Raw genomic sequence first — 25,923 nt, 5'->3', positions numbered from 1 at the left:
ATTGGTTTGGGATGAGAAAAAACCTTAAAGATCCTGAAAATCCTGGAATGGTTTGGGATGAAAAAAAACCCCTAAAAATCCTAAAAATCCTGGAATGGTTTGGGGTGGAAAAACCCTAAAAATCCTTAAAACCCTGGAATGGTTTGGGATGGAAAAACCCTAAAAATCCTTAAAAATCCATGTTCAGGATGATCTCAGGGATGAGGAATCCATGGGATCACTCTGGAGATCCAGGACATCCCAAAATCCTATTAAAGTGGGAGGGAAAATCCAGGAGTTTGTGGGATATTTGTCCTGAAAATCCTATTAAAGTGGGAGAGAAAATCCTGGGAGTTTGTGGGAGATTTGTCCTGAAAATCCTATTAAAGTGGGAGAGAAAATCCAGGGATTTGTGGGATATTTGTCCTGAAAATCCTAATAAAGCAGGAGAGAAAATCCTGGGAATTTGTGGGATGTTTGTCCTGAAAATCCTATTAAAGTGGGAGAGAAAATCCTGGGAGTTTGTGGGATATTTGTCCTGAAAATCCTATTAAAGTGGGAGAGAAAATCCTGGGAGTTTGTGGGATATTTATCCTGAAAATCCTATTAAAGTGGGAGGGAAAATCCTGGAATGGTTTGGGATGGGAAAAAAAAAAAAATCCTAAAAATCCTAAAAATCCTGAAAATCCTAGAATGGTTTGGGATGGAAAAAAACCCTAAAGATCCTTAAATTCCTGGATTGGTTTGGGATGAAAAAAAACCCCAAAAATCACGGAGTTCCAGCCCAAGATTGGGGATAAAATGGGGATAAAATAGGGATAAAATGGAGATAAAATGGAGAAAAAAATGGGGATAAAATAGAGATGAAATGGAGAAAAAATAGGGAAAAAATGGGGGGGAAATGGAGAAAAAATGGGGATAAAATGGTAATGAAATTGTGATAAAATGGGGATTAAATGGGGATGAAATGGAGGAAAAATAGGGATAAAATGCAGAAAAAATGGGGATAAAATGGAGAAAAAATGGGGGAAAATGGGGATGAAATGGGAATGAAATTGTAATGAAATGTGGATAAAATCCCCTGTGGAACAGAAAACCCACGGGAAAAGAAGGAAAAAAGGGAATTTTTCTGTTGCAGGAACTTCCAGCCTTCCTGGGATTTCCCGAAATTCCCAAATTTCCCGAATTTTCCGAATTATTTTCCGAATTTCCCAAATTATTTCCCGAATTTCCCAAGGCCACCCTCAGCCCTGCCGGGATTGGATTTCCCAGTCGGGATGAGTTGGGGATTGATTGATTGATTGATTGATTCTGGGGAAAGGGGAAATGGTTGGGAGTGATTGATTGATTGATTGATTGATTCCTGGGATAGGGGAAAAGGGTCTGAGTGATTGATTGATTGATTGATTGATTCCCAGGAAAAGCAGCAGATTCGGGAAAAGGGTCAGGAGTGATCAATTGATTGATTGATTGATTCCTGGGAAAGGGGTTGGGAGTGATTGATTGATTGATTGATTCTAGGGAAAGAGGAAAAGGGTCTGAGTGATTGATTGATTGATTGATTGATTCTGGGAGAAGGGGAAAAGGGTTGGGAGTGATTGATTGATTGATTGATTGATTGATTCTGGGAGAAGGGGAAAAGGGTTGGGAGTGATTGATTGATTGATTGATTGATTCTGGGAGAAGGGGAAAAGGGTTGGGAGTGATTGATTGATTGATTGATTGATTGATGGGGAAAGGGGAAAATGGTCGAGATGGATTGATTGATTGATTCCTGAGAAAGAGGAAAAGGGTTGGGAGTGATTGATTGATTGATTGATGAATTCCCAGGAAAAGCAGCAGATTCGGAAAAATTTAATTGATTGATTGATTCCTGGGAAAGGGGAAAGGGTCGGGAGTGATTGATTGATTGATTGATTGATTCCGGGGAAAGGGGAAAGGGTCAGGAGTGATTGATTGATTGATTGATTGATGGGAAAAGCAGCAGAGAATGAGAGTCAGGAAGCTTCGGCTGATGCAGGAAAAACTTTATTGATTCTACAGCAGAGGAAAGGAAGAGGCTGAGGGATTGATTGATTGATTGATTGATTCCGGGGAAAGGGGGAAAGGGTCTAGAATGATTGATTGATTGATTGATTGATTCCCGGGAAAAGCAGCAGAGTCGGGAAAAGGCTCGGGATTGATTCCAGGAAAAGCAGCATTGGGAAAGGGGCTTGAGATTGATTGATTGATCGATTCCCGGGCAAAGGGCTCAGGATTGACTGATTGATTCCCGGGCAAAGGGCTCAGCGATTGATTGATTGATTGATCGATTCCCAAACCCAAACCGGAATGTCCCGCAGAGCTCGCGGCTCCTGGCGCTGCTTTGCCCGGAGCGGGATGGAGATTCCAGCGGGAACGGAGATCCCAAAGGCTGGAACAGCCCAGGGGATCCCAAATCCAACAGCCCAGGGGATCCCAAATCCTGGAACAGCCCAGGGGATCCCAAATCTGAAATCACTCAGGGGATCCCAAATCCTGGAACAGCCCAGGGGATCCCAAATCCATCAGCCATGGGGATCCCAAAGGCTGGAATAGCCCAGGGGATCCCAAACTCTGGAATCAATCAGGGATCCCAAACTCTGGAATCAATTAGGGATCCCAAACTCTGGAATCACCCAGAGGATCCCAAATCAGGAATCACTCAGGGATCCCAAAGCCTGCAATCAACTAGGGACCCCAAATTCTTCAATCACCCAGGGGATCCCAAACTTGGAATCACCCAGAGGACCCCAAATCCAGAATCGCTCAGGGGGCACAAATTCTTCAATCACTCAGAGATCCCAAATCCTGGAATCACCCAGGGGACCCGAAAGCCTGCAATCAGCTAGGGATCCCAAAGTCTGGGATCATCTAGGGATCCCAAATTCTTCAATCACCCAGGGATCGCAAACCCTGCAATCACCCGATGGGACCCCAAACCCTGCAATCACCCGATGGGACCCCAAACTTTGGAATTACTCAGGGATCTCATACTCGTGATCAGAGGACCCCAAATCCTGGAAGTACTCAGAACACCCGGAATTCCTTAGGGAATCCCAAGTCCCGGAATCCCCCAGAGCATCTCAAACCCTTGAATCCCCCAGGACACCCCAAACCCTGCAATCAACTAGGGATCCCAAACCCCGGAATCCCTCAGGGGATCCCAAACCCTGCAACCCCCCAAGGGACCCCAAATCCCAGAATCACACAGGGATCCCAAACTTGGGATCACTCAGGGGACCCCAAAGTTTGGAATCACCCAGGGATCCCAAACCCCGGAATCCCCTAGAGGGCCCCAAATCCCAGAATCCCCCAGGGATCCCAAACTTTGGTATTACTCAGGGATCCCAAATCCCAGAATCACCCAGGGATTCCCAACTCGGAATCACCAAGGGGACCCCAAACCCTGCAATCAACTAGGGATCCCAAACTTTGGAATTACTTAGGGGATCCCAAACCCAGAATCCCCAAAGGACCCCAAGTCCCGGAATCACCCCAAATCCCACAACCCCCCAAGGGACCCCAAAGTTTGGAATCCCCCAGGGGATCCCAAACCCTTCAATCCCCCAGAGCACCCCAAATCCCCCAGGGACCCCAAACCCCAAATCCCCCAGGACACCCCAACCCCCTCCACTCCCCAGCCCCCCGCAGCCCCATCACCCCCCCGGCCCCCCGCCGCCCCCCCGCTCGCCGCAGGGCCAGCTCGCCGCAGGGCCAGCAGGGCAGGGCGGAGCTGCCGCGGCTCGCTCAGGGCAGAGGCTCCGATTTGGCGTCGCCGCCGGGGAAGCGAATGGCGTGAGCCAGGCAAGGGCCGTGCGGCTCCTTGCCGAAATCCACCAGGAAGTTCCTGTTCACCGCCAGGCCTCCCTTCTCCGTGTCCACGTCCAGCTGCAGCATCACCGAGCCCTCCCTGGGGGTAATTAATTGATAATTAATTAGTGGTTGTTATTGGTTGAGGATTGATTGATCATCAATGTCCTGAATTCGGGATTCACTCTCAGCCCTCCCTGCTCCGTGTCCACCGAGCTCTCCCTGGGGGAATTAACCGTTAATTAATTAGTTAATAGTTATTATTGATTGAGGATTGATTGATCGATTGATCATCAATGTCCTGAATTCGGGATTCACTCTCAGCCCTCCCTGTGACAGCGACAGCGCCTTGGCCAAGGGGGACAGTGCCCGGCACGGGGGGACAGCGGGACAGGGTGGGGGGAGAGGGGATTGGGGTTGGGGATTTGGGGTCTGAATTCCCGATGGATAATGGGGGCAGGATAGGATTTGGGGCGTTTGGATCCTGAATTTCTCCTGGATCATGGGCTCAGGATGGCTCAGGCTCAGTTTTGTTCCCGAATTCCCAAAGGATAAAGGGCTCAGGGTGGCTCTGAGTGGCTCAGGCTCATTTCCCTCCCGAATTCCCCGATTTCAGCTCATTTCCCTCCCGAATTCCCCAGATTTCACTAATTTCCCTCCCGAATTTCCCGATTTCACTCATTTCCCTCCCGAATTTCCCGATTTCACTCATTTCCCTCCGGAATTCCCCAGATCTCACTCTTTTCCCTCCCGAATTTCCCGAATTTCAGCTCATTTCCCTCCCCAATTTCCCGATTTCACTCATTTCCCTCCCGAATTTCCCGGATTTCACTCATTTCCCTCCCGAATTTCCCAGATTTCACTCATTTCCCTCCCGAATTTCCCGATTTCACTCATTTCCCTCCCGAATTTCCCGATTTCAGCTCATTTCCCTCCCGAATTTCCCAGATTTCAGCTCATTTCCCTCCCGAATTTCCTGATTTCCCTCCCGAATTTCCCAGATTTCACTCATTTCCCTCCCGAATTTCCTGATTTCCCTCCCGAATTCCCCGGATTTCACTCATTTCCCTCCCGAATTTCCCAGATTTCACTCATTTCCCTCCCGAATTTCCCAATTTCACTCTTTTCCCTCCCGAATTTCCCGATTTCACTCATTTCCCTCTGGGATTTCCCGCTCTGAGCTCACCTGACCATGCTGGGGTAGAACTGTTGATCCCACGTGCTGTAGAACGAGTTGGTCACGTAGAGTCGCTTCCCGTCCAGGCTGAGCTGCAGCTGGCTGGGGCCGCCGGACACGCGCTTGCACTGGGGAGGGACAGTGTACTGGGGATACTGGGGATACTGGGAATGGATACTGGGGGCACTGGGGCCGCCGGACACGCGCTTGCACTGGGAACGGACAGGGGATGATTACTGGGGATACTGGGAATGGATACTGGGGACACTGGGAATGGATACTGGGGACACTGGGGCCGCCGAACACGCGCTTGCACTGGGAACGGACAGTGTACTGGGGATACTGGGGATACTGGGGGGACTGGGAATGGATACTGGGGACACTGGGGCCGCCGAACACGCGCTTGCACTGGGAACGGACAGGGGGGATACTGGGCATACTGGGGATGGACTGGGAATGGATACTGGGGACACTGGGGCCGCCGAACACGTGCTTGCACTGGGGAGGGACAGGGGATGATTACTGGGCATACTGGGAATGGATACTGGGGGCACTGGGGCCGCCGAACACGCGCTTGCACTGGGAACGGACAGGGGGGATACTGGGGATACTGGGAATGGATACTGGGGACACTGGGGCCGCCGGACACGCGCTTGCACTGGGAATGGACACGGAATGATTACTGGGCATACTGGGGGGACTGGGAATGGATACTGGGGGCACTGGGGCCGCTGGACACGCGCTTGCACTGGGAACCGACAGTGTACTGGGAATGGATACTGGGGGCACTGGGGGTGTTGGGGCAGCCGAACACACTCTTGCACTGCAGGGGGACAGTGGGGATACTGGGGATACTGGGGGAATTGGGAATGGACACTGCCGGTACTGGGGATAGACTGGGAATGGACATTGGGGGACTGGGAATGGATACTGGGAGTACTGGGGCCGCCGAACACGTGTTTGCACTGGGGAGGGACAGTGTACTGGGGTGACTGGGGACACTGGGAATAGATCCCAGCAGGAGCAGGGACGGGAGCAGAGCAGAGCAGGAGCAGAGGAGGAGTAGAGCAGAGGAGTAGAGCAGAGGAGGAGCAGAGCAGAGGAGGAGTAGAGCAGAGCAGAGAAGGAAGAGAGCAGACCAGGAGTAGATCAGGAGTAGAGTGGGAGGAGAGCAGAGGAACGGAGCAATTAGTTAATTAGAGAGTAGAACAGGAACTCATCAGAGCTGGAAATCAGCAGATAAGATCAGAACAGGTCGGGTCAGTCCAGGTGAGAGCAGAGCGGGTGAGAGCAGCCTGGGGTGAGAACAGGTGAGATCAGCCTGAGGTCCCAGCAGGCTCCGCCCACGCCCAGGTGAGAACGTTCACACTCAGGTGAGCTCACACTCACACTCACACACACGCTCAGGTGAGCTCAGGTGAGCACACACACACACTCACACACACTCAGGTGATCACACACACTCAGGTGAGATCACACTCCCACCCAGGTGAGCTCACCTTGATGACAAGTGGCTCTGGCTGGCACTTGAGCTCCTCGTCCCTGCACACGGTGACACTCACACACACACACTCAGGTGATCACACTCACTCAGGTGACCACACACACACTCTCTCAGGTGAGTTCAGATGACCACACTCACACTCAGGTGAGCTCACACTCATGCTCAGGTGATCACACTCACACTCAGGTGATCACACTCGCACCCAGGTGAGCTCACCTTGATGACAAGCGGCTCCGGCTGGCACTTGAGCTCCTCGTCCCTGCACACGGTGACACTCACACACACTCAGGTGAGCACACACACACTCACACACACACTCAGGTGAGTTCACACTCACACTCAGGTGAGCTCACCTTGATGACAAGCGGCTCCGGCTGGCACTTGAGCTCCTCGTCCCTGCACACGGTGACACTCACACACACTCAGGTGAGCACACACACTCAGGTGAGCTCACACTCACACACACACTCAGGTGAGCTCACACTCACACCCAGGTGAGCTCACCTTGGTGACAAGTGGCTCCGGCTGGCACTTGAGCTCCTCGTCCCTGCACATGTTCACACTCACACACACTCAGGTGAGCTCAGGTGAGCACACACACACACACACACTCAGGTGAGCTCAGGTGAGCACACACACACTCACACACACACTCAGGTGAGCTCACACACACTCACACACACACTCAGGTGAGCTCACACTCGCACCCAGGTGAGCTCACCTTGATGACAAGTGGCTCCGGCTGGCACTTGAGCTCCTCGTCCCTGCACACGGTGACACTCACACACACTCAGGTGAGCCCAGGTGAGCACAGACACACACACACACTCAGGTGAGCACACACACATTCAGGTGAGCTCACACACACTCACACACACTCAGGTGAGCTCAGGTGAGCACAGACACACCCAGGTGAGTTCACACTCACACACTCACACTCAGGTGAGTTCACACTCACACTCAGGTGAGCTCACCTTGATGACAAGCGGCTCCGGCTGGCACTTGAGCTCCTCGTCCCTGCACATGTTCACACTCACACACACTCAGGTGAGCTCAGGTGAGCACTCACACACTCACACACACTCAGGTGCTCACACTCACGCTCAGGTGAGCTCACCTTGACCACAAGCGGCTCCGGCTGGCACTTGAGCTCCTCGTCCCTGCACACGGTGACACTCACACACACTCAGGTGAGCTCACACACACTCACACACACTCAGGTGAGCTCACACTCAGGTGAGTTCACACACACACTCAGGTGATCACACTCACACCCAGGTGAGCTCACCTTGGTGACAAGTGGCTCTGGCTGGCACTTGAGCTCCTCGTCCCTGCATATGTTCACACTCACACACACTCAGGTGAGCTCAGGTGAGCACACACACACTCACACACACACTCAGGTGAGCTCACACACACTCACACACACTCAGGTGAGTTCACACTCGCACCCAGGTGAGCTCACCTTGACCACGAGCGGCTCCGGCTGGCACTTGAGCTCCTCGTCCCTGCACACGGTGACACTCACACACACTCAGGTGAGTTCACACACACACTCAGGTGAGTTCACACTCGCACCCAGGTGAGCTCACCTTGATGACAAGCGGCTCCGGCTGGCACTTGAGCTCCTCGTCCCTGCACACGGTGACACTCACACACACTCAGGTGAGTTCACACTCACACTCACACACTCAGGTGAGTTCACACTCGCACCCAGGTGAGCTCACCTTGATGACAAGCGGCTCCGGCTGGCACTTGAGCTCCTCGTCCCTGCACACGGTGACAGGACCCCCGCGCAGGATGCTTCCCCCCACGAACACCTGCGGGCACACGAGGGACACGGCGGGACCCCGGGGGTGGCACCGAGCGCCCGGCCGTGTCCCCGCCGTGCCCCGTGCCCCCCGTGCCCCCCGGGCTGCCCTCACCTGCCCCACCAGGCGCGGCTTGCAGTTCCTGCCCAGCTCGTACTGCCGGATGTCGCCGTGCAGCCAATTGCTCACGAACAGGTAGCGATCGTCGGGGCTGATCACCAGGTCGGCGATGAACGCTGCGGGACAGGGGGACAGCGAGGGGTTGGGGGCAGAAATAGGGGAGTTGGGGTCAAGGATTGGGGATTTGGGGTCGGGCAGGGGTCGGGGTGTGTCAGGATTTGGGGCCAGGGATCAATGATTTGGGGTCAGGGATTGAGGAATTGGGGTCGGGCAGGATTTGGGGACTGGAATCAAGGATTTGGGGACTGGAATCAAGGATTTGGGGTCAGGCAGGGTTTGGAGTCCAGTCAGATTTTAGGAATCGGTAGGATTTGGGGTCTGTCAAGATTTGGGATCAGTCATGATTTGTGGTCTGTCAGGATTAGGGGTCAGGCAGGATTTGGGACAGATTGTCTCGGGGATCTACCAGAATTTGGGGTCAGACACGATTTGCTTTCAGCCAGATTTGGGGATCAGCCAGGCTTTGGGGTCATTCAGGCTTTGGGATCCCCACGAGGCTGTGGCAGCCATGGCTCAGCACGGCTCGGCTCGGCACGGCACGGCTCCGCTCGGCTCGGCTCGGCTCGACTCGGCTCGGCTCGGCTCAGCACGGCACGGCTCGGCTCGGCACGGCTCGGCTCGGCACGGCTCGGCACGGCACTGCTCGGCTCGGCACGGCACGGCTCGGCTCGGCTCGGCTCGGCAGCTCACCTGGCATCTTGGGCATGATCCAGCCGGTGACGTCCTTGGGCGGAATGCGGATCACCTCCTCCACAGCCCACGTGTCTCTCTGCGGGGACAGCGACACGGCTGAGCCACGGGAGTCATCCCGGGACAGAACGGGACAGAACGGGACAGAACGGGAGCATCCCGAGATCAACCGGGACAGAACGGGATCATTCGGGACAGAATGGGAGCATCCCAGTCCCGATGGGAATAACCCGGGATCATCCCGGGATCATCCCGAACCCAATCCAGGACCTCCAGGATAATCCCAGTCCCGACAGAGACACCCCGAACTCATCCTGATCCCGATCCGGGACACCCGGATCCCATCCCGTTCCCTCCCCGCACTCCCCGAGCTCATCCCTCTCCCTCCATCCTCGCTATCTCGCCATCTCCGCTCCCCCGAGCTCATCCCGCTCGCTCCCCGCTCCGCTTTTCTCTCGCTGCCTCCCCGATCCCGATCCGGGACACCCCGAACTCATCCCGATCCCAATCCAGGACACCCCGATCCCATCCCGATCCCAATCCAGGACACCCCGAACTCATCCCAATTCCAATCCAGCACACCCCGAACTCATCCCGATCCCAATCCAGGACATCCCGGGCATATCCCGCTCGCTCCCCGGTCTCATCCCGCTCTCTCCCCGCTCCATCCCCGCTCTCCCGAGCTCATCCCGCACTCTCCTTGCTCCCTCGAGCTCATCCCGATCTCTCCCCGATCCCCATCCAGGACATCCCGAGCTCATCCCTGTCCCAGTCCAGGACACCCCGAGCTCATCCCGATCCCCATCCAGGACATTCCGATCTCATCCCTGTCCCAAACCAAGACACCCCGGGCTCATCCCGCTCTCTCCCCGCTCGCTCCCCGCACTCCCCGGGCTCATCTCTATCCCTCCCCGATCCCAATGCAGGACATCCCGAGCTCATCCTGATCCCAATCCAGGACATCCCGAGCTCATCCCGATCCCAATTCCAATCCAGGACATCCCGAGCTCATCCCGATCCCAATTCCAATCCAGGACACCCCAATCCCATCCCGGTCCCAATCCAGGACACCCCGAGCTCATCCGGATCCCAATCCAGGACACTCCGATCCCGTCCCTGTCCCAGTCCAGGACACCCCGAGCTCATTCCAATCCCAATTCCAATCCGGGACACCCCGAGCTCATCCGGATCCCAATCCAGGACATCCCGAGCTTATCCCCATCCAGGACATCCCGAGCTCATCCTGATCCCAATCCAGGACACCCCGAGCTCATCCCAGGCTCATCCCGATCCCAATCTAGGACACGCCGAGCTCATTCTGATCCCAATTCCAATCCAGGACACTCCGATCCCATCCCTGTCCCAATCCAGGACACCCCGAGCTCATTCCGATTCCAATTCCGATCCAGGACACCCCGAGCTCATCCCGCTCCCTCCCCGCTCCCTCCCCGCTCTCTCCCCGCTCTCTCCCCGCTCTCTCTCGCTCCCCTGACTCGCCTCGCAGGATTTGAAGAAGCGGTAGATGACTCCGCTCAGCGCGCAGCCCACGTAGCCCTCGGCGGCCTCGGGGTTGTGCAGGAACCTGACGGTGAGCGGCAGAGAATCCTCGCCCAGGTCGAAGCACTGCGTGAGGCTGCGGCACGACAGGTTCCACACGTTCAGGCGGCGCCCGAAGACCCCTGGGGACACGGGAGAGACGGGATTGGGGAGAGGGAAATGGGAAATGCAGGGTTTGGGGAGAGGGAAATGGGAAATAGGGGATTGGGGAGAGGGAAATGGGAAATGCGGGATTGGGGAGAGGGAAATGGGAAATGCAGGGTTTGGGGAGAGGGAAATGGGAAATGCAGGATTGGGGAGAGGGAAATGGGAAATGCGGGATTGGGGAGAGGGAAATGGGAAATGCAGGGTTTGGGGAGAGGGAAATGGGAAATGCAGGATTGGGGAGAGGGAAATGGGAAAGAACAGGGTTTGGGGAGAGGGAAATGGGAAATAGGGGATTGGGGAGAGGGAAATGGGAAATACAGGGTTTGGGGAGAGGGAAATGGGAAATGCGGGATTGGGGAGAGGGAAATGGGAAATGCAGGATTTGGGGAGAAGGAAATGGGAAAGAACAGGATTTGGGGAGAATAAACTGGGAAAGGAGAAGATTTGGGGAGAATAAATTGGGGAAGGAGAAGATTTGGGGAACAAGGGAATGGCAGGGTTAGGGAAGGATTTGGGAGCAGCAGGAGCAGCCAGGGAAATGCAGGATTTGGGGAGCAGACAGGGAAATGCAGGATTTGCCAGCAGAGAGGGAAATGCAGGATTTGGGGAGAATGAACTGGGAAATACAGGATTTGGGGAGAATGAACTGGGAAATACAGGATTTGGGGAGAATAAAGTGGGAAATACAGGATTTGGGGAACAAGGGAGCAGCAGGGTTAGAGAAGGACTTGGGAGCAGCAGGAGCAGAGAGAGAAATGCAGGATTTGGGGAGCAGCCAGGGAAATGCAGGATTTGGGGAGAAGCAGAGAAATGCAGGATTTGGGGAGAACACAGTGAAATGCAGGATTTGGGAAGAGCACAGTGAAATGCAGGATCAAATCTCCTCTCCGGAGGCAAAAATCTCCTTTTCTGCGGACACAAATCAGACTCTCCTGGGCACCAATCGCCCTCTCCTGGGCAAAAATCTCATTTTCCGGATGCACAAATCTCCCTCTCCGGTGCCATCACCCCCTTCCCTCCCCGCCCAGCCCCTAGTTTAGTGTCCCCAGCCTGTCCCCACCTTTTTTCAGGTCATTGGGGTCGAATCCTCGCCCTGCCCGCCTGGGCACCATCCCGGCCGAGCTGACCAGCACGTTGTGCTTGGCTTGGTACCAGAAGTCGTGTCCGGTGGGAGGAACTTCGCACTCGTTCTCCCAGTTGCCCTTCAGCTCGAAGGTCTCTCCGTCCAGCACCACGAAGCCACCTGGGATGGGAGGTGACAAATCCGGGCTGGGGGGTTTGCGAGGGGACTCGAGGAATGGGGATTTTGGGCAGGGAAATGGGGATTTGGGGCAGGGAAATGGGGATTCGGGCAGGGAAATGGGGATTTGGGGCGGGAAAATGGGGATTTTGGGCGGGAAAATGGGGATTTCGGGGAGTGAAATGGGGATTTTGGGCAGGGAAATGGGGATTCTGGTTGGAAAAATGAGGATTTGAGCAGGGGAAATGAGGATTTGAGCAGGAAAATGGGGATTTTGGTCAGGGAAATGGGGATTTTGGGCGGGGAAATGGGGATTCCGGTAGGGAAAAGGCAGGGAAATGGGGATTTTGGGCAAGAAAATTGGGAATTCTTGCAGGGAAAATGGGAATTCTGGCAGGAAAAATGAGGATTTGAGCAGGGAAAATGAGGATTTGAGCAGGGAAAATGAGGATTTGAGCAGGGAAATGGGGATTTTGGGCAGGGAAATGAGGATTTCGGCAGGGAAAATGGGAATTCCGGCAGGAAATGCACCTTTGCCGTTGCCCGCAGCGTCTCCCATGTTGGCGATCAGGATGTCCCCGTTGGGCAGCGCTCGGGCCGTAGCCAGGTAACCTTTGTTGCACTTCCAGAAGACATCCACGGGCTCGATCATCTGCAAAAATCCACCGAAACCTTCAGCCTCTGCCTGCTCGGCGCCTTTGCCGAGATCGCTGAGCTGGGAAAAGCCTCGGGAGGAAAACCCCTGGGATCGAACAGCCCAGCCCTGGACACGCCCTGGCCACACCCTAGCGCTCCTCGACCTCCCTTCCTTCCTTTCCTTCCTTCTTTTCCCTTCTTACAATTTTCGTTTCCTTCCTTCCTTCCTCCCTTCCTCTTCCATGTCTTTCTTTCTTTCTGTCTTTCCTTCCTTCCTTCTTTCCTTCTTCCTTTTCTCGTTTCTTTCCTTTCCTTCTTCCTTTCTTCCTTTCTTCCTTTCTCTCTCTCTATTTCTTTCTGCCTTTCCTTTCCTTTCCTTTCCTTTCCTTTCCTTTCCTTTCCTTTCCTTTCCTTTCCTTTCCTTTCCTTTCCTTTCCTTCTTCCTTTCTTTCTCTCTCTCTTTCTGCCTTTCTGCCTTTCCTTCTTTCCTTTCCTTCTTTCCTTTCCTTCCTTCCTTCCTCCTTTCCTTTCCTTCCTTCCTTCCTCCTTTCCTTCCTCCTTTTCTCCTTTCTTTCCTTCTCTCCTTCCTTCTCTCTTTCTCTCTTCCTCTTTCCTTTTCCTTTCCCTCCTTCCTTTCACTATTTCCCTTCCGTCCTTCCTTCCTTTTCCCTCCATCTCCATCCCCTCTCCCCTTTTCCCTCCATTCCCTTTCCCCTCTCCCCTTTTTCCCCTTTTCCCTCCATCCCCTCTCTCCCTCTCCCCTCCATCCCTCTCCCTCTCCTCACCTTGACGATTCTGGGCTCTCGGCACTGCGCTCCCACATCCACCACGTAGATCCGGGACGAGATGAGGCAGGGCAGCACCAGCTTGGTCCTCTTGGCCGCCGCGCTGCCCTCGAAGCAGCCGCAGCCGGGCAGAGCCCAGCCGGCGCAGTGCAGCTCGTCCTTGAGATTCGGCATCGGCAGCCGGTGGATCACCTGGGGAACGGGAATGGGAGATGGGAGAGAGCCGGGAATGGGAACCGGGAATGGGAGATGGGAGAGAGCCGAGGGAACGGGAATGGGTGATGGGAGAGACCCGGGAGAACCGGGAATGAGGGATGGGAGAGACCCGGGAGAGCCGGGAATGAGCCCCGGGGGAGCTCCGGGGGAACTGGGAATGGGAACCGGGAATGGGTGATGGGAGAGACCCGGGGGAACTGGGAATGAGCCCCGGGGGAGCTCCGGGGGAACTGGGAATGAGAGATGGGAATCGGGAATGGGAACCGGGAATGAGAACCGGGAGAGCTCCGGGGGAAACGGGAATGGGAACCGGGAGAGCCCCGGGACTGGGGAAACCGGGAGTGAGAGATGGGAGCAGAACCGGGAATGAGCCCTGGAGGAGCTCCGGGGGAACTGGGAATGAGCGATGGGAGAGACCCTGGGGAACTGGGAATGAGAACCGGGAGAGCCTCGGGATTGGGAAACCGGGAATGAAAGATGGGAAGGGAGCAGGGATTGGGGGAACCGGGAATGAGCCCCGGAGGAACTGGGAATGAGCGATGGGAGTGGAACGGAGAATGAGAGTTGGGAATGAGCTGCGGGGAACTGGGAATGAGCGATGGGAGCAGAACCAGGACTGGGGCAAACCGGGGATTCCTGGCTCAGTAAAGTCAGTAGCACACTGTACCTGCCCAGTAAACCCAGTAACACTCTGCTACCTGCCCAGTAAACCCAGTAACACTCTGTACGTGGCCAGTAACCCCAGTAAGACCAGTAGCACGTTGTACGTGACCAGTAACTCCAGTATCACTCTGTACCTGCCCAGTCAGCCCAACAGCACACTGTACCTGCCCAGTCAGCCCAGTAACACACTGTACCCGTCCCAGTCAGCCCAGTAAGCCCAGCAGCACACTGGTACCTGACCCAGTAGCACACTGTACCTGCCCAGTCAGCCCAGTAAGCCCAGTATCCCTCTGTACCTTTCCCAGTAACCCCAGTATCACTCTGTAGCTGCCCAGTCAGCCCAGTAAACCCAGTATCACTCTGTACCTGCCCAGTAACCCCAATAACCCCAGTAACTCACTATACCTGCCCAGTAAGCCCAGTAACACACTGTACCCATCCCAGTCAGCCCACTAACCCCAGTAGCACACTGTACCTTTCCCAGTAAGCCCAGTATTTCGCTGTACCTGCCCAGTCAGCCCAGTAAACCCAGTAACTCACTGTACCTGCCCAGTAACCCCAGTAAGCCCAGTCTCACTGTACCTCCCCAGTCATCCCAGTAACCCCAGTATCACTCTATACCTGCCCAGTAATCCCAGTATCATTCTGTACCTTTCCCAGTAAACCCAGTATCACTCTGTACCTGGCTAGTAAGCCCAGTAAGCCCAGTAAGCCCAGTATCCCTCTATACCTGCCCAGTAAGCCCAGTAACCCCAGTCTCACTGCACCTCCCCAGTCACCCCAGTCCGCCCAGTATCCCCAGCAGCCCCAGTGTCCCCGGCAGCCCCAGTGTCCCCAGCAGCCCCAGTGTCCCCAGTATTCCCAGTGTCCCCAGCAGCCTCAATGTCCCCAGCAGCCCCAGTGTCCCCAGTATTCCCAGTGTCCCCAGCAGCCCCAGTGTCCCCAGTCACCCCAGTGTCCCCAGTATCTCCAGTGTCCCCAGCAGCCCCAGTGTCCCCAGCAGCCCCAGTGTCCCCAGTATCTCCAGTGTCCCCAACAGCCCCAGTGTCCCCAGCAGCCCCAGTGTCCCCAGCAGCCCCAGTGTCCCCAGCAGCCCCAGTGTCCCCAGTATCCCCAGTATCCCCAGCAGCCCCAGTATCTCCAGTGTCCCCAGCAGCCCCAGTGTCCCCAGCAGCCCCAGTGTCCCCAGCAGCCCCAGTATCTCCAGTGTCCCCAGTACCTCCAGTGTCCCCAGTCACCCCAGTATCCCCAGTCCGCCCAGTGTCCCCAGCAGCCCCAGTGTCCCCGGCAGCCCCAGTGTCCCCAGCAGTCCCAGTGTCCCCAGTCACCCCAGTGTCCCCAGTCACCCCAGTGTCCCCAGTGTCCCCAGTGTCCCCAGCAGCCCCAGTGTCCCCAGCAGCCCCAGTGTCCCCAGTCACCCCAGTGTCCCCAGTGTCCCCAGTGTCCCCAGCAGTCCCAGTGTCCCCAGTCACCCCAGTGTCCCCAGCAGTCCCAGTGTCCCCAGTATCCCCAGTGTCCCCAGTCACCCCAGTATCCCCAGTATCCCCAGTGTCCCCAGCAGCCCCAGTGTCCCCAGCAGCCCCAGTGTCCCCTCACCTGGCCGTAGTGGGCGGAGCGCGGGTTGAGGTCCACGGTGGCCAGGAAATCAGGCTGCTCGCTGCAGGTGCTGCGGTACGTGCAGGTCACGTAGGCCACCTCCTCCCGGGGCGCTGCGACACAAACCGCGCTCGGACCGCGCCGGGAGCCCCACAGGGACCCCAGAGCAGCCGGGAAACCCGAAATGGGACCCGAGGGACTCGGGAAACCCGAAATGGGAGCCTAGAGCAGCCGGGAAACCCGAAATGGGACCCCAGAGACTCGGGAAACCCGAAATAGGGACCCCAGAGACTCGGGAAACGCGAAAATGGGAGCTGAGAGACTCGGGAGACCCGAAATGGGACCCGAGAGCAGCCGGGAGACCCGAAATAGAGAGCCGAGGGTATCGGGAAACCTGAAAAAGGGACCCGAAAGACTCGGGAAACTCTAAAAGGGACTCGAGAGCATCGGGAAACCCGAAAATGGGACCCCAGAGACTCGGGAAACCCGAAACCGGGACCCGAGAGACTCGGGAGATCCATAAAAGGGATCCGAGAGACTCGAGAGACCCAAAAAAGGGACCCTAAAGCAGGGAAACCCAAACAAGGGACCCGAGAGCAGCCGGGAAACCCAAATAAGGGACCCGAACCGCCCAAAAACCCAAAAAAGGGACACGAAAGGCTCCGGGAAACCCAAAAAAAGGACCCGAAATCCTCCCGGGAAAGGCAGGAATGGATTTCGGAGGCTGCGATTGCCTCCGGCTGCCTCGGGCGGCCCTGGGGAGCTGCTGGGGCAGGAAGGGCAGAGGGGAATGTGCGGGAATTGTCCGGTGGGGAAGGGAGGAGGAGCTCGGGGAGATCCTAAAATCTCCGAATTCCAGGGAATTATCCGGTGGGGAAGGGAGGGAGGAGCTCGGGGAGATCCCAAAATCCCAAAATTGCAGGGAATTGTCCGGTGGGGAAGGAAAGGAGGAGCTCGGGAGGAGCGCTGAGCTCGGTGAGATCCCAAAATCCCAAAATTCTCCCTATTCCAGACTCGTTTCCCAGGGAATTGTCCCGATGGGAAAATTCCTTCTTCCCGTGTGGGTATTGAAGGAAGGAGCTCGACATGAACGCTGAGCTCGCGAGGATCCCAAAATCCCCAAATTCTCCCAGTTCCAGGGAATTCTCCCGACGGGGAAGGAAGGAGTGAGCTCGACACGAACGCCGAGCTCGGGGAAATCCCAAAATCCCAAAATTCTCCCAATTCCAGGGAATTCTCCCGACGGGGAGGGAAGGAAGGAGCTTGACACGAACGCTGAGCTCGGGGAGATCCCAAAATCCCAAAATTCTCCCCATTCCAGGCAATTCTCGCGACAGAGAACGAAGGAAGGAGCTCGACACGAACGCTGAGCTCGGGGAAATCCCAAAATCCCCAAATGCTCCCCTCCCAGCCCCAATCCCGCCCCGCTCGCAGCACTCGCCTTTCACCGGCTCGGGGCACGAGGGGTAATCGTAGCACTGAGCTCTGCATCTGTCTGGGGGACAGAGGGGACACGTCAGCCTGGCGGGGACACGGCTGGGATTGGGGATCCATGGGATGGGATAATGGGATGGGGACAGAGGGGACACGTCAGCCTGGCGGGGACACGGATGGGATTGGGGATTTGGGATCATGGGATAATGGGGTGGGATCAATGGGATCAATGGGATGGGGACAGAGGGGACACGTCAGCCTGGCGGGGACACGGCTGGGAGCAGGGATTGGGGATTTGGGATGGGATCAATGGAATCCATAGGATCAATGGGATGGGGACAGAGTTTTCACCCAGAGCCGGCATGGGACGGGATGGGGACAGATCTGTCACCAGAGCCGGGATGGGATGGAAGCCCCAGAAGGAAAATCCCTCTGGATCACCTGGAGTAGGGAAGGAGACAGAGCTGTCCCCAGAGCCAGGATGGGACAAAGGTGTCACCCAGAGCTGGGATGGCATGGAAGCTCCAGCAGAGAAAATCCCTGTGCTTCGTGAATCCCCTGGAGCAGGGATGGGGACAGAGCTGGGATGGGATGGGGACAGAGCTGTCACCAGAGCTGGGATGGGATGGAAGGTCCAGCAGGGAAAATCCCTCTGGACCTCCGGGAGCAGGGATGGGGACAGAGCGGGGATGGGATGGATGGGATGGATGGGATGGGATGGGGACAGAGCTGTCCCCAGAGCTGGGATGGGATGGAATCAATGGGATTTGGGATGGGATGGGGACAGAGCTGCCCAGCGAGCTCTCTGCAGCTCCCTTACCCATGGCTGGAGCTTTGGGCTGGCGCTGCTGCCGGGATGGGATTCGGGATGGGATTTGGGATTCGGGATGGGATGGGATGGGATGGGGACAGAGCTCCGGAGCTCCCTTACCCATGGCTGAAGCTTTGGCTGTCGCTGCTGCCCGAAGCCGAGTTGAGCTGAGCTGATCCGAGCTGATCCGATCCGAGCCGAGCTGTGCCTTCCCCGGCTGCCCGCGGGGTTTTTATCGCTGCCCAAGCGCGGCTCAGCGCGGCCCAGCCCAGGGAGGAGCTGCCCGTGGCTCGGAGCTGCCAGCGCCCGGCTGCGGCTTCTGGCCGCCTGAGCCAAATCTGCGGCCAGATCTGCTGCTGCCTGCAGCTCTGCCCAGCCAGCGCCCTGAAACCCCAAATAAACCATCCCAAATCAGCCCGGATGAGCCCAAATCTGCTGCTGCCTGCAGCTCTGCCCAGCCAGCGCCCCAAAAACCCCAAATAAACCATCCCAAATCAGCCCCAATGAGCCCAAATCTGCTGCTGCCTGCAGCTCTGCCCAGCCAGCGCCCTGAAACCCCAAATAAACCATCCCAAATCAGCCCAAATCAGCCCCAATGAACCGAAATCTGCTGCTGCCTGCAGCTCTGCCCAGCCAGCGCCCTAAAACCCCAATAAACCATCCCAAATCAGCCCAAATCAGCCCAAAGGATCCCAAATCTGCTGCTGCCTGCAGCTCTGCCCAGCCAGCGCCCCAAAAACCCCAAATAAACCATCCCAAATCAGCCCCAATGAGCCCAAATCTGCTGCTGCCTGCAGCTCTGCCCAGCCAGGGCCCTGAAACCCCAAATAAACCATCCCAAATCAGCCCAAATGATCCCAAATCCCAGGGCAGCTCTGCCTGCAGCCAGCGCCCTACAGTCCTGGAGAACCCCAAATCAATCATCCCAAACCATCCCAAATAAATCATCCCAAATCATCCCAAATAAATCATCCCATATCCTCCCAAATAAATCATCCCAAATGATCCCAAATGATCCCAAATCCCAGGGCAGCTCAGCACGGTGTGTCCGCAGGGAAAAGCTGCTCAGGAGCCTTGGGGTGATCCCGAATAATCCCAAATGATCCCAAATAATCCCAAATGATCCCAAATCCCAGTGTCACCATGGAGTGTCCCCAGCCCTCTGGGTCACAGAGTGTCACCATGGACTGTCACCTGCCCTCTGGAGCTGGGATGGCCACTGCCAAGTGTCCCCAAATCTCTGGGACAGAGAGTGTCACCATGGACTGTCCCCAACCCTCTGGGTCACAAAGTGTCACCCCTAAGTGTCCCCAACCCTCTGGGTCTGGGATGGTCACTGCCAAGTGTCCCCAAATCTCTGGGACAGGAATGGCACCGTGGACTGTCCCCAACCCTCTGGGACACAGAGTGTCACCATGGAGTGTCACCCCCAAGTATCCCCAACCCTCTGCGACACAGAGTGTCACCATGGACTGCCACCAACCCTTTGGGCCAGTGAGTGTCACCATGGAGTGTCCCCAACCCTCTGGGCCTGGGACTGTCACCCCCAAGTGTCCCCAACCCTCTGGGTCTGGGAATGTCACTGCCATCACCAACCCTCTGGGACAGAAAGTGTCACCATGGAGTGTCCCCAGCCCTCTGGTCACCCCCAAGTGTCCCCAACCCTCTGGTCACCCCCAAGTGTCCCCAACCGTCTGGACCTGGGACTGTCACCATGGACTGTCACCTACCCTCTGGGTCACAGAGTGTCACCATGGACTGTCACCAACGCTCTGGGTCTGGAATGTCACCCCCAAGTGTCCCCAGCCGTCTGCGCCAGGAGTGTCACCATGAACTGTCCCCAACCCTCTGGACCTGGGACTGTCACCATGGACTGTCACCTACCCTCTGGGTCACAGAGTGTCACCCCTAAGTGTCCCCAACCCTCTGGGTCACAGAGTGTCACCATGGAGTGTCACCCCCAAGTGTCCCCAACACTCTGGGGCAGGAATGTCACCATGGACTGTCACCAATCTTCTGGGGCACCCCAAAGTGTCCCCAAGGCTCTGGGCCAGGAAGGTCACCATGGACTGTCCCCAACCCTCTGGTCACCCCAAGTGTCCCCAACCCTCTGGTCCAAGGAATGTCACCCCCAAGTGTCCCCAACGCTCTGGGACAGGGAAGGTCACCATGGAGTGTCCCCAACCCTCTGGTCACCCCCAAGTGTCCCCAACCCTCCGGGACAGACACTGTTGTCCCCAAATTTGGGGAGCTGATCCCGAGCTCTGTCCCATTCCCTCGCAGCCAATTCCCACCGGGAATCTCTTTCGGGAATTTGGGGAATTTGGGGAATTTGGGGAATTTGGGGAATCCGAGCCGAGCCGAGCCGAGCCGAGCCGAGCCGAGCCGGGCTGTGTCCCCCGCGCTGTCCCCGCGCCTCATTCCAGCCGCTCATTAGCCAGCGCGCTAATTAGCCCCGCTGCCCCCCATTAGGCAGCTCGCTGATGAACCTCCCCTCATTAGGCAGCTCGTTAATCAGCCGCCCCTCATTAGGCAGCTCGTTAATCAGCCGCCCCTCATTAGGCAGCTCGTTAATCAGCCGCCCCTCATTAGGCAGCTCGTTAATTAGCCGCCCCTCATTAGCGAGCCGCGCTGCTCTCGGTGGCTTCCCCGGTGACGTCACTGCGCTCCTCCCTGCCCCAGCGCCTGTCGCGATAGAGTCGCGATAAGGGGAGAGAAAATCGCGATAAAATCGAGATAAATCGCGATAGGAGGGAGGAGCTCGCGGTGCTCCTGGAGTTTGGGTTCCGAATCCCGAGGGATTTAGTTGAAGTTAGAAAATTATTTATTTTTATTTAATTTTATTTTATTTAATTTTATTATTTTATTTTATTTTATTTTATTATTTTATTGTATTGGTTATTTTATTTTTAAGTTTTATTTATTTTATTTTATTGCTTATTTTATTGCTTATTTTATTAATATTTTATTATTTAGTTTTAATACTAATAGTATTACAGGTATTATTCATATATTGTACTTTAGCATTATTCTCATTTATTTATTTGAAATAAGGAAAATTTTATTAAGTTATTATTATTATTATTATTATTATTATTATTATTTAATCACGATTTTATTATTTTTATTGGTAGCTGTAACCTTGTCAGGAGCTGCCCAGGGAGGGTTGGGGTTGGAAAAATCCTGGAAAAATCCGGGAAAAATCCTGGAGAAATCCTGGAAAAATCCTGGAAAAAATCCGGGAAAAATCCTGAAAAAATCCGGGAAAAATCCTGAAAAAATCCTGGAAAAATCCTGGAAAAATCCGGGAAAAATCCTGGAAAAATCCTGGAGAAATCCGGGAAAAAATCCGGGAAAAATCCTGGAAAAATCCTGGAAAAATCCGGGAAAAATCCGGGAAAAATCCGGGAAAAAATCCTGGAAAAATCCGGGAAAAATCCTGGAAAAATCCTGGAAAAATCCAGGAATTCCTGGGATTTGGAATGAAAAATCCAGGAATTCCTGGGGGGATCGGGTGGAGGTTGGACTCGGTGGGGCTGCAGGGATTTTTTAATTTCAGTCATTTTGGGATTTTGTGAAATGCCGAATTTAGGTTCGGTGGGAATTCCAAATGTTAAATTCAGTTCTTAATCCACCCCGAAAAGGAGCGAATTCTACAAAAAACACAGAAAAAAACCCCCAAAACCAGAGGAAAAAAATAAAAAAAAACCCCAAAACCAGAGGAAAAAAAGAAACAAAACCCCAAAACCAACCAAACAAAAAAGGAAAAAATTCCACAAAGAAACTCAAAATAGCAAAAAAAACCCCAAAAACCAAAAAACCCCCAAAATAAAATAAACCTAAAAACTGAGAAAAAACCTCAAACAACAAGTAACTCCCCCTCCCCAAAAACAACCGAAACAAAACAAAAAACCACAACCAACTCCCCGGAAATCCCAAAAAAAACCCAAAAAAACCAAAAACAAAAAAAAAAAACAAAAAGAAAAACAAAAAGAAGAAAACAACAACAAAAAACAAATAGGAAAAAAAGAAAAGAAAAAAGAAAAAAGGAAAAAAAAGAAAAAGAAAAACAAAGAGAAAAAAAAACCAAAAAAGAAAAAACCAAAAAGAAAAAAAAAGAAAAAAAAAGAAAAAAAGAAAAAAAAAAAAAAAAATAAATAAACCCCAAATTTTTTTGGGAAGAACCAGAAATTCCCGTGCAGCAGCCCGGCGGGGAGCAGATAACTCTGCGGCTCTGAACCGATCAAACCCGATAAAATAAATTGAATTTCCTGCTCCTCCCTGCGGCTTTTCCTTCCCCAAAAACTCCCCAAATTCCGGTTGGGGAACTTTGCTCATCCCCACTTCCCCCAACCTGCAGAAATCTCATTTCCCCTCATTCCTGACGCTGCAAATCTCTTTTATCTCCCGAATATTTTTATTTTTTTTGGGATCCCAAAATCGCTGCCGCCCGGAATTCCTCCGGAGCTGGAATTTCCTGCCCTGCGGAGCGAGGAAAAAAAAAAAATTAATAATAATAATAATTCCTTTTAATTCCCGACCAGCCAGCGACGCCCTGGAATTATCCCGGCGGTGGGAATTTTGGGATTTCTGCCCTCGGCTGGATTTGCAGCGCTCGGCTGGGGAGTTGGTTGAGCAATCCGGAGCTGCGGGAACGCGTGTGGCCCGCGGCGAGGACGGCGACAAAATTGGGGATGTGTCACCGAGAATCGGGGATGTGTGCGTTCGCTGGTGTCCCGAGGTTTTCCCGAGTTTTCCAGAGTTTTTTTCTGATTTTTTCCCATTTTTCCCTGATTTTTCCCGATTTTTCAAAAAAATTTCCCCAGTTTTTCCCGATTTTTTTCTGATTTCCCCCAATTTTTCACTGATTTTCCCCCATTTTCCCCTGATTTTCCCGAGTTTTCCCTGATTTTTCCCATTTCCCCCGACTTTTCCCGATTTAGAAAAAAATTTTCTCCAGTTTTTCCCGATTTTTTTCTGGTTTTTCCCGATTTTCCCCCGATTTTCCCCATTTTCCCCCGATTTTTACTGAGGTTTTCCCGACTTTTCCCTGATTTTCTCGGAGTTTTTGCAGAGTTTTCCCCGATTTTTCCCGATTTTTTCCTGATTTTCCCCGATTTTCCCGAGGTTTTTTTCTGATTTTTCCCTATTGTTTCCTGATTTTCCCTTTATTTTTCCCGATTTTTCCCCCAGTTTTCCCCGATTTTTCCCGATTTTCCCCCGATTTTCCCCATTTCCCCCGACTTTTACTGAGGTTTTCCCGACTTTTCCCTGATTTTCCCCGAGTTTTTCCAGAGTTTTTGCTGATTTTTCCCGATTTTCCCTGATTTTTTCCTGATTTTTCCCGATTTTCTCTAGTTTTTCCAGAGTTTTTTTCCTGATTTTCCCGAGTTTTCCCTGGTTTTTCCTGATTGTTCCCAAGTTTTTTCCGAATTTTCCCGAGTTCCCCGATTTTCCCCTGATTTTCCGGATTTTTCCCGAGTTTTCCGATTTTTCCCGATTTTCCCCTGATTTTCCAGAGTTTTTTCTGATTTTCCCGAGTTTTTTTCTGATTTTTCCCCTATTTTTCACTGATTTCCCCGATTTTTCCCGATTTTTTCCTGATTTTCCCCGATTTTCCCGAGGTTTTTTTTCTGATTTTTCCCTATTGTTTCCTGATTTTTCCTGATTTTGCCCTGATTTTTCCCCGGCTTTTTCCCGATTTTCCCGACTTTCCCCCAGTTTTCCCCGATTTTTCCCATTTTCCCCTGATTTTTCCCGATTTTTCCCGAGGTTTTCCCGACTTTTCCCTGATTTTCCCGAGTTTTTTCTGATTTTTCCCTGATTTTCTCAGATTTTTCCTGAGTTTTTTCCGATTGTTTCCTGATTTTTCCCGATTTCCCCCTGATTTTCCCGACTTCTCCCTGATTTTTCCGACAGCATTTTCCTGATTTTCCCCTCATTTTCCCCGATTTCCCCTGGTTTTTCCTCTGATTTTCCTACTTTTTCGTGATTTTTCCCTCATTTTTCCCAATTTTCCCCTGATTTTTCCCTAATTTTTCCCAATTTTCCCCTGGTTTTTCCCGATTTTCCCCTGGTTTTCCCCGAGTTTATTCTGATTTTTTCCGAGTTTTTCCTGATTTTTCCCCAGTTTTTCCCGATTTCCCCCTGATTTTTCCCCAGTTTTTTCTGACTTTTACCACTGATTTTCCCCTGATTTTTCCCGAGTTTTCCCTGATTTTTCCCGAGTTTTTTTCTTATTTTTCCTGAGTTTTTTCTGATTTTCCCCGATTTTTCACTGATGTTTCCCGATTTTTCCCCTTTTTTTCCCCCTGACTTCCCCCCGACTTTTCATTATTTTTCCCTACTGATCCTAATTTTTCCCCCCAATTTTTCATTATTTATAAATAAAGTGGATTTTGGGTAAAAATCTGGAATTCTCGGGTGATTTGGGTTGGAATTTCGGGATCCAAACCCTTTTGTTTTGGTGGAAAAACTTCTGGAAAATTTCATTTTTTAAGGAATTTCCCCAAATATTTCCGGATTTTCTAAGCTTTGATCCTTTTTTCCTTTTCAGTGATTTCCTCCTGGAAAAACAACGATGATCCACAGGATTGAAAATCCACAATTTAATTATTTCAAATCAATAAATAACTACATAAATACAAATAATAAAAATAATACTAATTCTGGTACCAATAAAAATAATAAAATCGTGATTAAATAAAAATAATAATAATAACTTAATAAAATTTTCCTTATTTCAAATAACTAACTAAATATAATAATAATACCAAAGTACAATATACGAATAATACTAAAAGTCTATTATTAGTATTATTAGTATTTATTTAGTTAGTTGTTTGAAATAATTGAATTGTTATAAAAAGTTTAAAAATAAAATATTAAAAATAAAAAACCGCAATAATGAAATAAATAATACAATTAAAAAAAAATGAAAACAAAATAAAATTAAATTAAATTAAATTAAAAATATAAAAAATAAAAATTAAAAATAAAATAAAAAATAAAATAAAATAAATAAAATAATAAATAAAATAATAAAATAAATAATTTCCTAGTTTCAACTAAATCCCCTGGGATTCGGAACCCAACCTCCAGGAGCACCGCGAGCTCCTCCCTCCTATCGCGATTTTATCTCGATTTTATCGCGATTAATCTCGATTTTATCGCGATTTTCTCTCCCCTTATCGCGACTCTATCGCGACAGGCGCTGGGGCAGGGAGGAGCGCAGTGACGTCACCGGGGAAGCCACCGAGAGCAGCGCGGCTCGCTAATGAGGGGCGGCTAATTAACGAGCTGCCTAATGAGGGGCGGCTGATTAACGAGCTGCCTAATGAGGGGCGGCTGATTAACGAGCTGCCTAATGAGGGGAGGTTCATCAGCGAGCTGCCTAATGGGGGGCAGCGGGGCTAATTAGCGCGCTGGCTAATGAGCGGCTGGAATGAGGCGCGGGGACAGCGCGGGGGACACAGCCCGGCTCGGCTCGGCCCGGCTCGGCTCGGCTCGGATTCCCCAAATTCCCCAAATTCCCCAAATTCCCGAGAGAGATTCCCGGTGGGAATTGGCTGCGAGGGAATGGGACAGAGCTCGGGATCAGCTCCCCAAATTTGGGGACAACAGTGCCTGTCCCGGAGGGTTGGGGACACTTGGGGTGACCAGAGGG

The 25,923-nt window shown here is 52.8% G+C and overlaps 1 protein-coding gene and 1 long non-coding RNA gene across 2 annotated transcripts in view; one reads left to right on the top strand and one right to left on the bottom strand.

Moving 5' to 3' along the window:
• Positions 1-1,839: 1,839 nt before the first annotated feature.
• LOC146427365 (uncharacterized) overlaps positions 1,840-25,923 on the top strand; it is a 55,674-nt gene continuing 31,590 nt past the window's right edge. The window contains exon 1 of the long non-coding RNA XR_014856538.1: positions 1,840-1,920. This is a non-coding gene — a long non-coding RNA (uncharacterized LOC146427365). The remainder of the gene's footprint in view (positions 1,921-25,923) is intronic.
• Positions 3,705-16,121, bottom strand: LOC146427367 (methanethiol oxidase-like). Its single transcript, XM_085082651.1, has 10 exons — positions 16,013-16,121; positions 13,538-13,729; positions 12,648-12,768; positions 11,937-12,119; positions 10,670-10,851; positions 9,173-9,251; positions 8,417-8,538; positions 8,219-8,311; positions 4,997-5,115; positions 3,705-3,910 (listed from the first exon to the last, which is right to left on the bottom strand). The coding sequence occupies exons 2-10, from the start codon at positions 13,709-13,711 to the stop codon at positions 3,748-3,750; spliced, it is 1,236 nt and encodes a 411-aa protein (XP_084938777.1). The 5' UTR covers positions 13,712-13,729; positions 16,013-16,121; the 3' UTR covers positions 3,705-3,747.

The sequence above is a fragment of the Lichenostomus cassidix genome, chromosome 25, assembly GCF_008360975.1.
Source record: "Lichenostomus cassidix isolate B80296 chromosome 25, HeHo_3.0, whole genome shotgun sequence".
NCBI classification, from domain to species: Eukaryota; Metazoa; Chordata; class Aves; order Passeriformes; family Meliphagidae; genus Lichenostomus; species Lichenostomus cassidix.
This window is presented reverse-complemented; position numbering and strand designations above follow the sequence as displayed.

Excerpts from the sequence above, each read along its gene's own strand:
- LOC146427367 (XM_085082651.1), bottom strand. The coding sequence starts at position 13,711 with ATGCCGAATCTCAAGGACGAGCTGCACTGCGCCGGCTGGGCTCTGCCC. Across the intron at positions 9,252-10,669 it reads GCTTCTTCAAATCCTGCGAG|AGAGACACGTGGGCTGTGGA; the intron begins GCGAGTCAGGGG and ends CTGTCCCCGCAG. Across the intron at positions 8,312-8,416 it reads AGCCGCGCCTGGTGGGGCAG|GTGTTCGTGGGGGGAAGCAT; the intron begins GTGAGGGCAGCC and ends GTGTGCCCGCAG.